Raw genomic sequence first — 15,357 nt, forward strand, 5'->3', positions numbered from 1 at the left:
ACCTCTGGACTTTGATGTCTCTCTGTCCTCAACTCCTGTAGCATGCTAATGATTCGGCTCATCTCTTCTTCCAAACCACAAACCTTTCCCAACACTGGTTGTGCTGTTTCAAGGCTATCTTCTATCTTTTGTATCCTGATTTGGATTTCTTCATTGCTGATATGATCCCCCATGTTACCCTGCTCTGATACCAAGTTGTTATGGTCCCGGGTCATGGATCGAGTAACACGACGTGGGATTTTGTGAATCCAGCACTCAGAATTTACTCACTTCACGTCAAGGGTCTGTGTATGAGTATTTCTCCTTAACCAGTGCTTGGCAAGGAGGAAAGATCCTCTTTTGAGGGTCCTACCAAGTTGTTGTGCTAGGTAGAAGACCCCACAGCAATGCTGTCCTTGCTAGAGCAAGGTGCTCTCTTTTTTTGGTCACGGCAAAGAGGGTTTGGCCCTCTTTGTTGCTGCTCTAACTAAGAATGCAATCCTTCTTTCTTAAATAACTTGAAACACGAGTTTGGGATAGATTAATACCTCTTCTTTGATGCTATGATCTGTTCCCACGTTGCACCAGGATTTTCTCAAGATTTGAGGATAAAAATCCTCACTTTGCTACTTGGTAAGGGAGGAATTCGGCCTCTCTTGCTGCTGCTGCCAAGAGGGAGGATAGACCTCCTCTTTGGGCTTGGAAAAGGGGCAGGAAGCTCCTTTTCTTAGTAGGGATGATGGTGGATGAATTTGGGTGAAGATGGATGGCAATGGAGGGTGAAGGATAGGTTGGATTTTTGGAGTAAACCCTAAACTCGAGATCAAGAGGTGATCTCAACCTATTTAGACTAGGTTATTCTAAAATCTCAAAGCTTGCCTATTTCATTCATACCTATCCCTTAAATAGGGAGTTTTAGAGTTAGGGTTACAATACTTCCCCATAATGCCCTTACATATAAAGTAATTAGAAATAATTCCTACTTAAAACAATATAAGAAATAAATCCTACTCAAAGAAATATAAGAAATAAATCCTACTCAAAGAAATATAAGAACTAAATCCTATTGAGTGAGTTGTTGTTGTCTTCTTCGTTGTGTGACTCGGTGTGCTATTGAGTCCACAACAACCTGATCACTATCAATAACAAATTCTTCTTCAAAGACAACATTCCTTATGTTTTCTTCCCCTCCAAACTCAATATCCTCGAGGAATCTCACATTTCCCATTTCAAAGAAGGAACGTGATGTGGGATTGTAAAACTTATAACCCCAAGAGTGTTCAGCATAACCAATTAAATAATAGCTAACCGTCCTTGAGTCCAGTTTTATTTCATGTGGCCTATAAGGCCACGCCTCAGCTGGACAACCCCAAATGTGCAAGTGCCTAATGCTAGGCTTCTTGCCTGTCCAAAGTTCATAAGGGGTTTTGGCAACTGCTTTGCTCGGTACCTTGTTAAGGACGTACACTGCGCTCTTGAAAACGTCTCCCCAAAGTGACTCTAGCAAAGAGGAATGACTGATCATACTCCTTACCATATCCTTAAGAGTTCAGTTTCGTCGCTCTGCAACACCGTTCATGCTGGGTTTTCCCAGCATGGTGTATTGCGGAACAATTCCACACTCTTTAAGGAAAATCGTGAAGGGTCCTGGATGTTGTTTTCCTGATCCATCATACCGTCCGTAGTTTTCATCACCACAGTCGAATTTGACAGCCTTGATTTTCTTACCAAGTTGAAGTTCAACTTCAGCTTTGAAAGACTTGAAGACGTCCAGGGATTGTGACTTCTCATGTATTAAATATAGGTAACCGAATCTAGAGTAATCGTCTATGAACGTAATGAAGTATTGTTGGCCATTCCATGATGCTGTAGAGAATGTACCACAAATATCTGTATGTATAAGTTCTAAGACATCTTTAGCTCTTTCGGCACCAAATTTTCTAACGTTTGTTTGTTTTCCCTTGATGCACTCAACACAAACTTGGAAGTTGGTAGTATCTAGGGGTTCAAGAATTCCATCCGACACAAGCCTTTGAATTCTCTGTTTAGAGATGTGTCCTAAATGTTTGTGCCATAATGTGGCGGAATTCTCACTGAATTTTTGCTTCGTACCACGTGAACTAATTTGCGATATTTCTCTATAGGAACTAATAACATCAAACATATATAGATTATCAATTAAGGGGACTAACTTTATTATTTCCAAAAGAACAAGAAAAACCTGATTTGTCCAAAATGGGAATAGAAATTAAATTCCGCCTAAAAGACGGTGCAAAAAATGTCTCAAATAAATCCAAATAAAATCCAGTGTTTAATTGTAATCTGAAAGTGCCTATAGCCTCTACTGCAACATTATTGTTGTCGCCCACAAAGATGATTTTTTCAGCATCACTTGGCGGTCGGATCCATAGGCAACCCTGCAAAGGCATTCTAATGTGAGTGGTAGCACCAGGATCCACCCACCAAGTGTCTTTAGGTACAGAAGCTAAATTAACTTTAGAACAAAGTTAGAGGCATACCCTTCTTGACACGCCAGGCGGCGTACTTGGGATAATCCTTCTTCATATGTCCCGACTTCTTGCAGAAGTAGCAGGTAAACTCCTCAACCTGCTTCTTCTGTTTCTTAGTCTGAGAAGAACCTATCGCAATATCCATACCTCTCTTCTTCTTCTTGTATTGAGAGGTTGAGGCCAAGTGAGCACTTTCAGTCTTATCCCACTCCTACCTCTCTTCCTCTTGCACACAGTGAGATACAAGCTCATTTAGGGACCATTTGTCCTTCTGAGTATTATAACTCACTTTGAATTGGCCAAAGTGTGCAGGAAGAGAGATCAGAACTAAGTGCACGAGCAAGTCCTCAGACAGCTCTAACTTAAGTGAATTGAGTTTTGACGCGAGATGAGACATTTTCATGATGTACTCTCTTATGTTGCATTTTCCTTTATACTTCATCGAAACGAGTTTAGCCAAAGGGCTACTCGCCTCCGATTTTTCATTCTTGGAAAAATATTGTTTCAATTTCTTCTAGGAACTTCTTGGCGCTCTTGCTCTCTGTCATAGAGCCCCGAAATGCCTAAGGAATGGAGTGTTTCATGATCATCAAGCACATTCGGTTAGAGCGCTCCCACTTCTCAATTTTAACCTCATTGAGGTTATCCGGAGTAGAAATGGGGGTGGCTCTGCCCAAAGTGCAAGATCCAAATCCATACAACTGAGGACAATTTCCACAGTATCTTTCCAGGCCTTAAAATTCGCCCAGCTTAACATTGGAATGCTGCTTATTTGAGCAGTAACATTTGAAGCAGTAGCAATAGAAACTGTATAAAGAACAAAATAAACAAGCATACTCACATTAACTAGCATGTCATATAAATAAAAATAGACAAGTACAAAATAAAATCCAAATTGGGGACCCATATAAAGATACCTAGCACAACATTAATTTCTAGTCTTTGGACAGAGAAATTAATTGTAAGTGGTACTCTCAGTGCAATGATCAAATATTGACAATCAGTTCTGTCAAACAATAGCCTTTCTTTGGACCGACTATTGTTCACGTAAAAAGTCTTTATAATTGTCACGCATTTATCATCACAGGTTTGATTTGGCCAAATTGGGTCTTCCTTGGGGCCGAGCACAATTTGCATAAATAACTTCGTACAAACAAATTTGATTGAAAATACTAGACCAACTAAAAATTTTTTTTGTTTTGTTTTGTTTTTTTTATTTAGTTGCCCAACACTGTGGCACCGCCCATTGGTATCGCGACGTTGGCCTTTATTTCCTTGGAACTGCAATGAATGTTCTGTAATTTAATATATATATAAACAAAATATTTATCCAAATGTAAAAAACAAATACGAGCACCCTTATTGGGCATATGTGCCAAATGCAAGAGTCAGCTCGGTCAAGCCAGCTCAGCTCAAGTCAACCCGATCTGCAGCAACCGATTTGAGTTGACTCACCCGAGCCAATCTCGTTAGGTACCTCATACAAACCAAGAGTAGTTTGTTTTATGTGGATGCTGTAGTTTGTCCAACGGACATAGCAGCACGCCCGTTGCTTTGAACGGGCACAACAGTTGTCCAACGGAAGCACGTCCACTGCAGCGAACCGGCACTATAGTTGCCCAATGGGCATGGCAGCGCGCCCGGTGGAGTGAACGGGCGCTACTATTGCCCAACTGCCACGCCAGCACGCCCGATGGGCACTGCTGTCGCCCAACGGCCACGACAGCGCTCCCGACGGGCACTGCTGTAGCCCAATGGCACGGCAATGCTCCCGACGGGCGCTGCTATCGCCCATTCTTTTCGACGGGCGCTGCAGCGCCGGACTCTCTATTTTCGGCATTGTCGTTCGCCCGACAGCACTGGCTCGTCGATCACTGTTCAGATTCTTTCGACGACAAAAAACAAAATACCCAATGGAGAGCATTTCACCAAATGCCTAGGTTTCCTCTGTCGCCACCAGCTTTTCCCTCCGGACGTCGCTACAACATCCCACTATGTGGATGATGCAGCGCACGTCGCTTTTTTTTTTTTGGCTCTTTCCTCATTTTTTAGCGCACTAGAGGTCGTCTTCAACCTCCAGCCAAGCGCAGTGGAGGGTTCAGCTTCCACCAGTGGCCCTCTGGCGGACGTCGCCTCAATGTTTCTCAACGGACGCTGCAGCGCGATCTGCCACCGTCGGACGTAGGCCTCCGTCTTCTTACGGCGATGCGGGCCGACGCACAGCCCCGACGACTTCCGTGGAGAAATTCAACTTTCCTGAGAGCGCCGGTGCCAGTTTTAGACAGAGCCGACGCTCAGTGTCCATCTCCACATAATTAATCTAAAAATCCTAATAATCTAATAGTACTGCTCTGATACCACTTGTTAGAATCCATAATAGTAAAGTCTAATCCAGAATTTACAACATGCTAGAATATTAGGATTGAAATATACCTGGATCCATTCCATGACTTTCATCTTCTGATGCAGAATTTACTGTGATGAATGATAAGAACGGATATTGATGTTGTGGTCTTCCTCAACTAAATCGCCTTATTCCTCAATGAGACCTTCGTCTCTCTTCCGGATGAGGAGAAGGGAAATTGTGTGTGATTTAGTATATTGGGGACCATAACCATGTTGTGTCTCCTTATATAGGGTTCCCATAATTCCCTATGGTATCTACTCAATTGGCCCATTCTTTAATGGGTTTAAAAAAATTAGATCACTTAATTTCAGCCCATTCCATTAAACTTAGAAAATATAATTGCATAATAAATATGTTACTCAAATTAGAATACGAAATGTGAATTTCCTAACAACACAAACTCAGAATTAAGAAAATAAAATTCATATCTTTCTCTTCACTCCTGATGTAGTGCCACTGGGGCCTGTGGCACGAAATCACAAAAGTTAGGAATGGATATGGGTTACATAACTATAGACCAGTGTTAAAAATAATCCATCTATGTTCCATCCTTGTAAATCCAACTTAAATGTGACCATTTTTCCCCTCTTTTTTTGTAAACCAGACCTATTTCCAACATGTCCTTATACAATTTTATATTTTTGTCTCATCCTCACAGATCAGGTTTAGGCAACTCATTTTCAACATGAAATCTAGCGGTTTTTTGGGTAAAATCTGAGGTTTTTGGGTCTAGTCGAATCGGATTCCCTAGTCGCCCACCCTTAATAAAAATCTCATCAGCTCTATTTCATCTATATTTTATCACCATGGTAAATAGTAAATTATAATCCAGAATTTACAACATGCTAGAATATTGGGATTGAAAACATACCTGGATCCATTCCGTGACTTCATCTTCTGATGCGGAATTTACTGTGACAAACGATAAGAACGATGTCGAGCCACTTAAATGACTTATTGCCAAATCATTTTCTTACGTATCATATGACTATGGTTGTTTGAGTGTTACACGCTTATTTCAATTGATCTGAATTCAATCTAGTTAAGTTGGCGCTTTGAGTTCCTTGTGGTGGATCGATTAGTAAGAATTTGCAATATTTTAGCTTGAGCAGGTAACTCATAATTGTACTTACACGTTAAAAGTAAATTTTTACGTATGAAGTGGGAGGATATGCCATAGTTATCTCACACTAGGAAAGCACTCTTCACACTCTTGCCTTGTTTTTTCCATTGCACCACCTACTTAGCGAGAAGGGCAAGTGAGAGTGAAGGACAAACCCTCTATCCAACTCGATATGAAGTGGAAGGATATACAGTAGTTACAAGGTAGTAAGTATTGAGAGGATGTTTGAAGGATATACCAAGTTTTAATGATATATATTCGTAGTAAGTTTTAATGAATAGGAATATTTAAAGGTTAGAAGAGAAAAATGAGCAAAATAAGATTGCAAAAGCTTCCTAGAAGCCAACATTTGAATGCTGAAACCAGAGTACAAGAGGAAGAAATCATTCCAATGATTGTTCAAGTAGAAGCCAAATCGAATGAAAATGATTTGGATGATACATGATTATTTGATTGGTAATGCCCAAAACTTTAAAAAAAAAAAGAATTTTGAGCCTCAATATAGTCAAAATAGGTCTCTGAACTTTGTGAGTGACATATCATTGTAATTAGCAACCAACGTATTTATTGTGATTTTCAATCTAGGATTTGACAGATTTGGAATCGGATGATTAAAAATCTCTTTTAAAGCCTAACAACTCTATTTTAGTATTAGAATTTTAATTCTAATGTTTTTTTTTGTTGCCTCATTTCACATGAGAAGCGCCTCATTCACATGAGAAGCTTGCAACAATAACCACAATCCTTTTTCAATAGTTCTCCATACTGCAAATTCATCTTCAGAGGTTGATTTTAGGGGTTTGCAAGCACAATCCATCAACGTTTTAAAAAAAATAAATACTTCAGAAATTTACTTCAAAGTTTTTTAGATGACTTATAATTTTTGCTAAAAATTATCCAAGTGAAATTACATTCCTTTGAATTTCATATCCTAAACAACATAGGACTCCTATTTTTAAATCATTGGTTGTTTTAGATTATAGTTTGTGTTAGAATTGATGTGCCTAAATTGTAAAATCATTTTCAACCCTCTAGCAAGTTATTTTGAACTTCATTGTCAAATATTTTGTATGATTGAGTTGGAAATGTTACATGCTCTCCATCTTTCAGTGTAAGCTCTAAAAATTTATTTTTAGCATTAGTCAAGTGTATTGAGCACCCACTATCCAAGATCTATACGTTATTTGTGTTAGACCTATGGAAAAATCATGTTGGTCTCTAGTATTTTGATGATAACAAAATGGGTAAATTGAAATTGTGCTACTAACAGTGTTATCAATGTGATTAGACACAAAGACTTCCAGCACCTATATTATATGGTCCATGGAAAAACAAACAATAATTCAAGTCACTAAGTCAAGACCCGAAACAAAACAACCTTGAAGATTGTTGCTGAGAAGAACTTACAAAACAAAGATGAGTGAAGAATTGAAGATTTGGAGTCAAGTCCAAACTAGAAATCCCAAGAACTCTAGTCATGTAAGTAGATAGCCATCCAAAATTTTAATACTTAAGCACATATTTACATTGGATCTTTAGGAGACCTCATATTTTTAAAAACATGCTCAAAATCATCACATCCAAAGGTTTTGAAATCATAACACAAGTTTTTTAACTTTTTCCAAAAATTAAAATATTTTTTGGACTCATGAAAAAACTTTAGGACATACTTTGTATTCACACATGTTTTAAAAATATCATATATGTCTTTTCAAACATCTTAAAGCACTTAGGGTAGTTCGTACATATGCTTTAAAAGTCAATTACGTCGAACTTGAACTAGAATGATCGTTTGGCCTTGACCAATAATTGATCATCCAAAAATGTGATGGCCAAGACTATAAAGCATGATCAATCAACATTAGTTGATAGATCAATCATCCAGAGCATAGCCATTTCATGCTATAATGCATGGTTGATCATCCCTCATCAATTGATCGATCATAGCCGTCCAAGCAAGCATAATTTACATGGAATGAGCGATCATCCCTCCAGATTGATCAATTAGTCATAACCTTGCCAGTAAAGGAATTTAAGCATGATCAATGAAATGAACATACACTCATCTATCATACTTGTAATGCACAACCAGAGGGAATCTTGATTGATCGATCAACCACTAGCAATGATCGATCAACTTGATTTTTCTAAACCAACAATAATATATTGGTTGTTCAATCCATCGATCAATAAGTAGTGACAAAAAAGTAGTCGTTATGATCGATTGTTTGATCAATCACTTCACAGTGATCAATCAATCCACAGTCTAATTTTTGCAAACGGGCAAAAAATGTCTTGTTTGGCTTGGAAAAGTTATAAATACCCCTCCAAACATTTTGAGGACAAAGAGTTGAGCTTTTACTTGCGTACCCAAATTCTGAAAAATTAATTTGAGCATCAAAGTTCCATTTTCACCTTCTTTGAGAGCACAACCTTCATTTTCTCAAATTTCCCTACACCTCTCAAAATTTCAAAAGCATATTAGTTCCATCTATCTTCTTCACTTCATTCATTTGTGGTTAAACATCTGGAAGCTTAGTTCTCATTTGGAGAAGGACTGTCTCCCATATTAAGAAGAAATTGTAAGTTTTTATTTTACTTTTTTTTGAAAGATGTATCCCATGTATAGTGGCAATGATATAAAATGTCTTTTTTTTTTGTTCTTTTTCCTCCCCTTTTAGGGTAAAAGGGTATTGATGTAATTTATAAGATGTACAATGTTATAAATACATGTCAAGAGGGAATCACTTAACCTAATCCTCCTTCCCTCTTCTCACACTCTCTCTTGGCAGACCCCTCTTCTTTTCACTCTCTCCTCCTTCTACTCGTGCACCTCTTCCTTCTCTCTCCCTCACTCTACTCCCTTCTCTCTTAACCTAGTTCATTTACTACAAACCTCATGGGATCTTAAATCTAACATGGTATCAGAGCTTTAGGTTTAAAATCCAGAAACTATGATGCTGGTTGATCAAGGTTTTTATTAATTTTCTTGGTGGAGTTGAGGTATTGAAAAATGTTCGGTTTTGAAACATTTTTGGCTCATAAAGATAAGTTTTTTCTTCCCTTTTTTCCTTGAGATGAATGCTGGTGTATATTTTAGAAAGTTGGAAAATTATTAAGCATGATTTTCTTAGAAAAGATAGGACTATTGCATCTTATATATTAGCTTCAACTTGATTGATATTGATATGTTTAATTCATGCTATCTTCGGTAAAAGAGGTCAGTTTTTAGATTGATACAGCTTATGGAATTCTGGTTCTTTATTTGTTGAATGGAGCCTTTCTATTCCATTGATGGTTCTATCATTTTTTTATGATTGAAAGGCTATATTTACATACACTGAAGGTTGATATCATAGTTCAAGTTTTTTTGAACTCTTGAAGGTGCTTGCATTGACACAAGAGGATTTTTTTTTCTTTTAGAGAAAGATACATATTGTTTCTTTCATGTTGGAAGTTCTTCTATGATTAAGACTAGTTCTGGATTTTCTTTTCTAAAAGTTCAAGAGAAAAAAAAAACAAAAAGGCTGGAGTTGCATGATTCATTGCCCCATGAATTATAGAAGGAAAGTTCCTTATTTAGAAGATCCTCAAATTTGATTTGAGATCTCTTGAAATTTTTTATAATTGCACTTGCCTTGTCTTGATCCTTCCTTGCCTAAAATAATTAAGAAAAGTTAAGATTGAAGTTTTTTTTCTGAAGTAGCATCTAATACACCATAGGAAGGTTTCCTTTTTTATTTTTGGAAGTGGATGATTTGAAGGAAGATCCTTCATGATTTGATATATTGATTGGATATTCTTCTAAAGTAAGGAATTTGCTTACATAGTTGATATCGAACCACTTGTGATGATCTTATTTAGTGCATGATTAGGTGATAATGCCATAATTATATTTGGGTTGACCAACGTTTTTGGGCTATTTCTTCCTCCTTTCCCGAGTTGGTTCTCATTTGGGGTGGTTCTAACAAGTTCAATTGGTACAGTTTGGTTCAATTGGTTTGGTTTGGTTTCACTCTCTTGGCTTGGTTCCTTTTTGGATTAGTTTATTGATTGGGTTGGTTCAAGGTGCTTTACTCACTCATCTAAAAGGTGACTTAGCCCATAACTAAGACTTTCTAAGCCTTATTTTTTTTCCCACTTCTTAAAATTCAGATTATTGAGCCTCGACTTCTCCCTGTATAAGTGAAGTGTTTCTAGTTTCATTCTTGATGGCTGAAGATCACATGGGAAATAAGAGTGACCTTCTCAAAATTATGACTATACCTTTGAAGAGTTGTTCAATTACGTGAGTTTGTCACAGTCAGTTAGGAGGCTTCTCATTACACGAGACCTGTTAAGACATCTAACCAAACCAGCTCCACTTATTGAGAAGGAGGATAACTCCTATATTAAGTGATTGAATACTGATAAATTGGTGATTAACTGGCTTATAAATAGCATGGAAGAACATGTGGCCAATAATGTGCTCCACCTTGAGACGGCTAAACAGAAATGGGACACATGTGTCAAATTATATTCAAGTACAGAGAACCTACATAAATTGTATGATGTAGTCCAAAACATGTTCAATACCAAACAAGGGGACAACCTACATGAGTTCTTGGCACATTTTTGGTGGCTGATTCAGGAATGGAAAATTGCTCAACCCTACTCCACTGATATATCGATTAAAGAAAATAGTGGGAAGTCCTAGCAGTTGCTATCTATTTCGCAAATATCAAGTCATACCCTGAGGTGGCCAAGACTCAACTTCTCAGTTCCTTGGCCCTTCCATCCTTCAATGACATAAATGTCACCTTACTGTGGATACCAGACCATTCTTCCACCTCTCACACTGAGGTGTCATATGCTATGTACTCAGGTAACAGGGGTACACCTTCTACCACTAGAGGGCCCGATAGAAATTATAGAGGAGGCCGAGCAAGAGGTGGAAGGACTGGCTTTGGTCCTTCGAGGTCTAATAACAGGGTCTACACTCATTGTGGTGGTCTAAATCATTTAGTGGAAACCTGTTGGAAGCTGCATGGTAAACCAAATTGGATCACTACCAACCAGGCTTCGTTTCATAGTGACAAAAAAATGAAGACAAACCTGACTTATGCAGAGGCAAGAAGACTATAACTGATGATGACTATGAATTATATAAAAGAATGAAGACTTTTATTCGGTGAGTGCAATTTCCACTTCTCAGATAGAGGCAAGATTATGACACAACCGGTTTAGACAACCATCAGCAGCATTGCTTCAACAATTTTTATTTTTTTAAACCTTGTCTATTTTAAACTGTGAAGTCTATAAGCCGAGCAAACACTAGAGGACTACATATTCTCCTCGTGCTGAATTTAAAGGTGTTGCTTCTTTTTCTTTAATTCCCTCCGATGTATGGGGACCATTTAGTGTATAAAATGTTTCGCAAGTTAAGTATTTTTTTACTTTTGTGGATGACTTCACTTGAGTCACATGGGTGTTTGTGTTTAAAGATAGGTCTGATTTTTTTTCCATATTTAGGTCCTTTCATGCCATAGTGAACACTCAGTTTGGTAAAAAATTACAACTTTTTTTGTTTCAATAATGCCAAAGAATACCTCTCCAGTGAATTTTGATCCTTTTTTAAGGATCATGGCATTATCCATTAGACATCATGTACCTACACCCCTCAACAAAATGGTGCTGCCAAAAGGAAAAATAGACACCTCATAGGGTTGGCCCGAGGCTTGCTCAACTCAATGCATGTGCCCTATTTTTATTCACCCACACCATTCTTATCGCCTGATTTCTGATTGATTACCTGCCCTTTTCAATGCGTAATCATGAATCCCCATATTCATTGTAATTTTTTGATGAAGAACCCATCTCCCTTCCATCAGAGGTCTGTAGATACACATGTTTTGTTCATGTCACATCCCTTCAAAAGAGTTAGCTTGACCCTAATTTTCTTAGTGGGGATTAGTCAACTTGACGCATGAGACGAACTTCAGCCACATCTCCTGACGTTGTTAGTGGAGCGCCAGACTTCAAGTCATCTCGATGACTAAGATGAAGTTGAACATCATCTCCACGTTATAATTTATGGAATCTGATTTCCGCCCAAAATTGCCAAACGACGGGGTTCGAACACTTGACATTTTTTTCCCTCTCTCCCCGCACCTCCTCTCTCGCTCTCTTCTCATTTTCATTTTTTTCTCTCTGCCGCACCTCCTCTATCGTTTCCCTGCAACCCCGAGGTCTCTGTTCCCTCTCTTATCTCGGACTCGCTCTCTGGCCTCCCTCTCTTCTCTCTCTCTTCTCCTCTCTTCTCTCTTTTGGCCTCCCACTCCCTTCTCCCTCTCGTTATTCTCTTTTCCCCCAAAATACCTTCCGATTTCATTCAATTTTCCCCATTTTGATTCGAATTTCTTCGATTTTGACATTGGGCATCAATTGCTTAATTTCTACTTCGATTAGGCATCAATTTTGCCATTCGGCTTCGGTTTTGCCCAAATTTCAGAAGGTATGACTAAACCCTAATTTTTTTTATTAAATTAGTGTTGTATTTGATTTAATTTTAGTTTCATTGCCAAATTTGCGGTTATTTTTTGCTTGTGTTGCTTATAACTCTTACTTTCATATTGTGGAAAATGGTTTCATTTATTGCGCTAAATTTGTTATTACTCTTGTAATAATCAGGTAAAGTCTTTAAACACACAAGGGTTGCTTTAAGCTTTCTCAGATTCGTTCAAAGTAAAATTGTCATCACTATTATTTTGACTGTAGCTATTACTAATCTTGGTCTCCAGTGGTGCAATCTTGTAGGAAATATATATGTTCTTGACCTAAGCTGTGAAGCTTGAACTTTGTATTTACATTTTCCATCAAAGTGCATTTTATAAAAAATGATAAGTTAACATATTGCCTGAATCTTATAGGATGCTGCACCAGCAGTAGATGATGATGATGATGATTTGGATCTTTTTGGAGAAGAGACGGAGGAGGACAAGAAAGCAGCTGAGGAAAGGAGGGAAGAAAAGAAAGCAGCTGAGGAAAGGACAGCTGCAAAGGCCACTGCAAAGAAGAAAGAAAGTGAGAATCTCTTTTGTTTACCAGATTGCTGTAGATTTCTTAAACTAGTCGAGTAATTAGGTCTAAAAGTTATTTTGCTATAAATTCCATTAATTATTAGTTTACTATTTCTAATTTCAGGTGGGAAATCCTCAGTCGTCCTGGATGTGAAACCTTGGGACGATGAAACTGACATGAAGAAACAGGAGGAGGCTGTTCGTGGTGTTGAAATGCCTGGCCTCCTGTGGGGAGCATGTACATGATCTCCCTAATCATAAATTTTTGCATATCTTGATCCAGATTTAATATCTGTGGGGTAATTCGAACAATTTGTCATAATGTTCCTGTTTGCAGCAAAGCTTGTCCCTGTTGGTTACAGTATTAAGAAGCTCCAGATCATGATGACAATTGTGGATGACCTTGTCTCTGTTGACGGTCTCATTGAGGAGCACCTCACGGAAGAGAAGCTATGAAGCTGTCCCATTCGTAAAATTTGAATGAAAGCTACAGTGAGCAGGACTTATTTTGGTTTTACAATGCGATGTGGTTTTGACCACCTCATTGATGAAAGGTTCTATGAGGCATAAACTGTAGATGGGATGCTTCAGCTGTAAAAGTCCTGAAGAACCACAAATAATTTCTAATTTGCTCATATCTGTTAATACAAAAGAAGGTAATTTAGATCGGTCCTATTTTCATTCCAAGGAAGTCCTCTGCATTCCCGATTGCATGCCATATTTCAGGTCCAATCCAGTAATCCAACAGAATGAGACTGCAGCCGGAAACCCAATGAACACTTATGTGTGTCACAGAAGAGATTTTTTTTAAAAAAAATTAATATAAAATTTTCATAAAATAATAATTTATAACTTATAATAAGAGTTATTACAAGTTACTAATTCTCTTATTTTCCGCATTTTTTTCATTTGGGGGGAATAACACTGGAAACTGTTTTCCAGTGCACATGAACTCATCCACACTAACACCTATTTCGAAGATGAAGTTCAAGTAGATACATGAAATAAAAATGAAGATGAAGATGAAGATGAACTTCAAATTTTATGCTTGTTGATTAACCCCCCTTTAAATGTATCTTCTTGGCTTATTCTCGTACCCAAAAAGGTTATGTCTGTTATAATCCTTCTCTTCAAAATGTACTTGTTATTAGGAATTAGACACCCTAATTCAATACTAACGAGACCAATAATAATTACAGAAAAAAAAAAATAACAAGCACGAAAAACACGAGATTTATACAAGTTCGCCTCAAGGTAAGACTGCATCCTATCTTCTATCGCTATAGTAATCCACTATTAAGATGGAATAGTTTACAAGAGAAATCATACACACTGGTGTATTTCTCTAACCTCTCTCAGCCACAATTGATGATCCTCCTTGATGATAACTATAACAACGACACCCCCAAATATAAAGAGAAAACTAGGGCAACTGTAATACAAGTGTGAAATCCCCAAACTACCTTTAATGAAACAATAATTAATATATCGTGGACCTTTTGGGGGCTCTGATCCCTTCCGTACACCCACGGTGACCTTACCGTGAAGGTTGATCCGTATAAGGCATAAGGTGTTAATTAGGCTCCACAACTTAACACTTGTCTCTAGGGATATTACTTTTTTTAGGACATTTTTTTATTCTTCAAAAGATGCACCTTCGGGTCTTTCATCAGTTCAGGCAACTCCGAGACCTACTGTGCCCACCACCACAACCCCCCCCCTTCCCTAAAGTAGTGGCCAATATCATACCTATGGAGCTTATGGATCCCTTTGAGGTAAGCTCATATTCCTCTATCATATTTGGTCCATAGTTTGATACTAAGCCCATGGCTCTGCGGAAGGAGCCTTGGACTTTTACTAGTCCCTCGACTTCTCACTCTATATCAAATTTTGATTCTCACCATTGGTTGCCTTCTTGTTGTTATCAATTTCTTGCATATATCTGTTGGGATCTTCCTGAGCCATGGATCGTGTCACCCTTCTTCCCTCTCTTCCCTCCAGATTGCTTGTTGACGCTGGAAGAGGATTCTTGTTCCTTAAACGTGTAATGGTGGAAATCGGAATGGAATAGATTGAACCTTGAAGGAGATTCGACCTGGACCTCAAAGGGAGAATCTGACCTAGACCTCAGAGGGAGAATCTGACCTTTCTAAACTAAATTTCTCAATGCTTAACCTTCATTCATCTTGACGTCCCAATAAATAGGTTTGGGAACAAAAATACAAGCTAGATCGATGGTGTTCACGCCAAATTACCTCCAAACCAAACCAAACCAAATTG

The 15,357-nt window shown here is 38.1% G+C and overlaps 1 protein-coding gene across 1 annotated transcript in view; it reads left to right on the forward strand.

Moving 5' to 3' along the window:
* LOC137937267 (elongation factor 1-beta-like) overlaps positions 1-13,533 on the forward strand; it is a 66,225-nt gene extending 52,692 nt beyond the window's left edge. The window contains exons 2-5 of the mRNA XM_068782353.1: positions 12,689-12,810; positions 12,928-13,081; positions 13,202-13,315; positions 13,415-13,533. Coding sequence (XP_068638454.1) covers positions 12,689-12,810; positions 12,928-13,081; positions 13,202-13,315; positions 13,415-13,533 — 509 coding nt within the window. The remainder of the gene's footprint in view (positions 1-12,688; positions 12,811-12,927; positions 13,082-13,201; positions 13,316-13,414) is intronic.
* Positions 13,534-15,357: the final 1,824 nt, after the last annotated feature.

This window comes from Aristolochia californica, unplaced genomic scaffold (genome assembly GCF_029961685.1).
Source record: "Aristolochia californica isolate CCGP_79_NKW_82.1479 unplaced genomic scaffold, dmAriCali1.0.hap1 SCAF_7, whole genome shotgun sequence".
Taxonomy (NCBI): domain Eukaryota; kingdom Viridiplantae; phylum Streptophyta; class Magnoliopsida; order Piperales; family Aristolochiaceae; genus Aristolochia; species Aristolochia californica.